The sequence below is a fragment of the Odontomachus brunneus genome, unplaced genomic scaffold, assembly GCF_010583005.1.
Source record: "Odontomachus brunneus isolate Ranch 3 - 2012 unplaced genomic scaffold, Obru_v1 Obru_scaffold_417, whole genome shotgun sequence".
Taxonomy (NCBI): Eukaryota; Metazoa; Arthropoda; class Insecta; order Hymenoptera; family Formicidae; genus Odontomachus; species Odontomachus brunneus.
This window is the reverse complement of record NW_022639867.1, coordinates 28,481-28,998: the sequence shown is the minus strand read 5'-3', so window position 1 is coordinate 28,998 and position 518 is coordinate 28,481. Positions and strand designations below refer to the sequence as shown.

The 518-nt window shown below is 39.8% G+C and overlaps 1 protein-coding gene across 1 annotated transcript in view; it reads right to left on the bottom strand.

Moving 5' to 3' along the window:
- LOC116853662 overlaps positions 1–223 on the bottom strand; it is a 7,011-nt gene extending 6,788 nt beyond the window's left edge. The window contains exon 1 of the mRNA XM_032834822.1: positions 9–223. Within this exon, the coding sequence (XP_032690713.1) occupies positions 9–38 (30 nt within the window). The 5' untranslated portion in view covers positions 39–223. The remainder of the gene's footprint in view (positions 1–8) is intronic.
- Between the last annotated feature and the right edge of the window lie 295 nt (positions 224–518).

The window sequence follows — 518 nt, the reverse complement described above, 5'->3', positions numbered from 1 at the left end:
ATTCGCATGTTCGCATCCTGAGCGTTTTTGAACCACATTAAGGGTTTGTGATCTGTTACAAGTGTGAACTTTCTTCCGTATAGATATGGTCTGAAATGTTTGACGCAATGTATAATTGCTAATGCTTCCTTTTCGTAGGTATCGTACTTTAATTCGTTATCGCTCAGTGTACGAGATGCGTATGCTATTGGCTGATCTTTGTTAATGATTCCTTGAGATAATATTCCGCCTATTGCGTAACCTGATGCGTCTGTAGTTAATATAAATGGTCTCGAAAAATCTGGGTACTGCAAGACCGGTTCTTTACAAAGCTCATTTTTAAGAATATTAAACGACTCTTGCTGTGCGTACCCCCATTGGAATGGGGTTTCGAGTTTCAATAACTGTGTCAAAGGTCGTGCTAATTTTGAAAATTCCGGAATAAATCTTCTATAGTATCCAGCCAGTCCCAGAAATTGCTTGACGTTTTTCGACGTTTTTGGCGTTGGAAATTCGGGTACCGCTTCGACTTTTCTCGT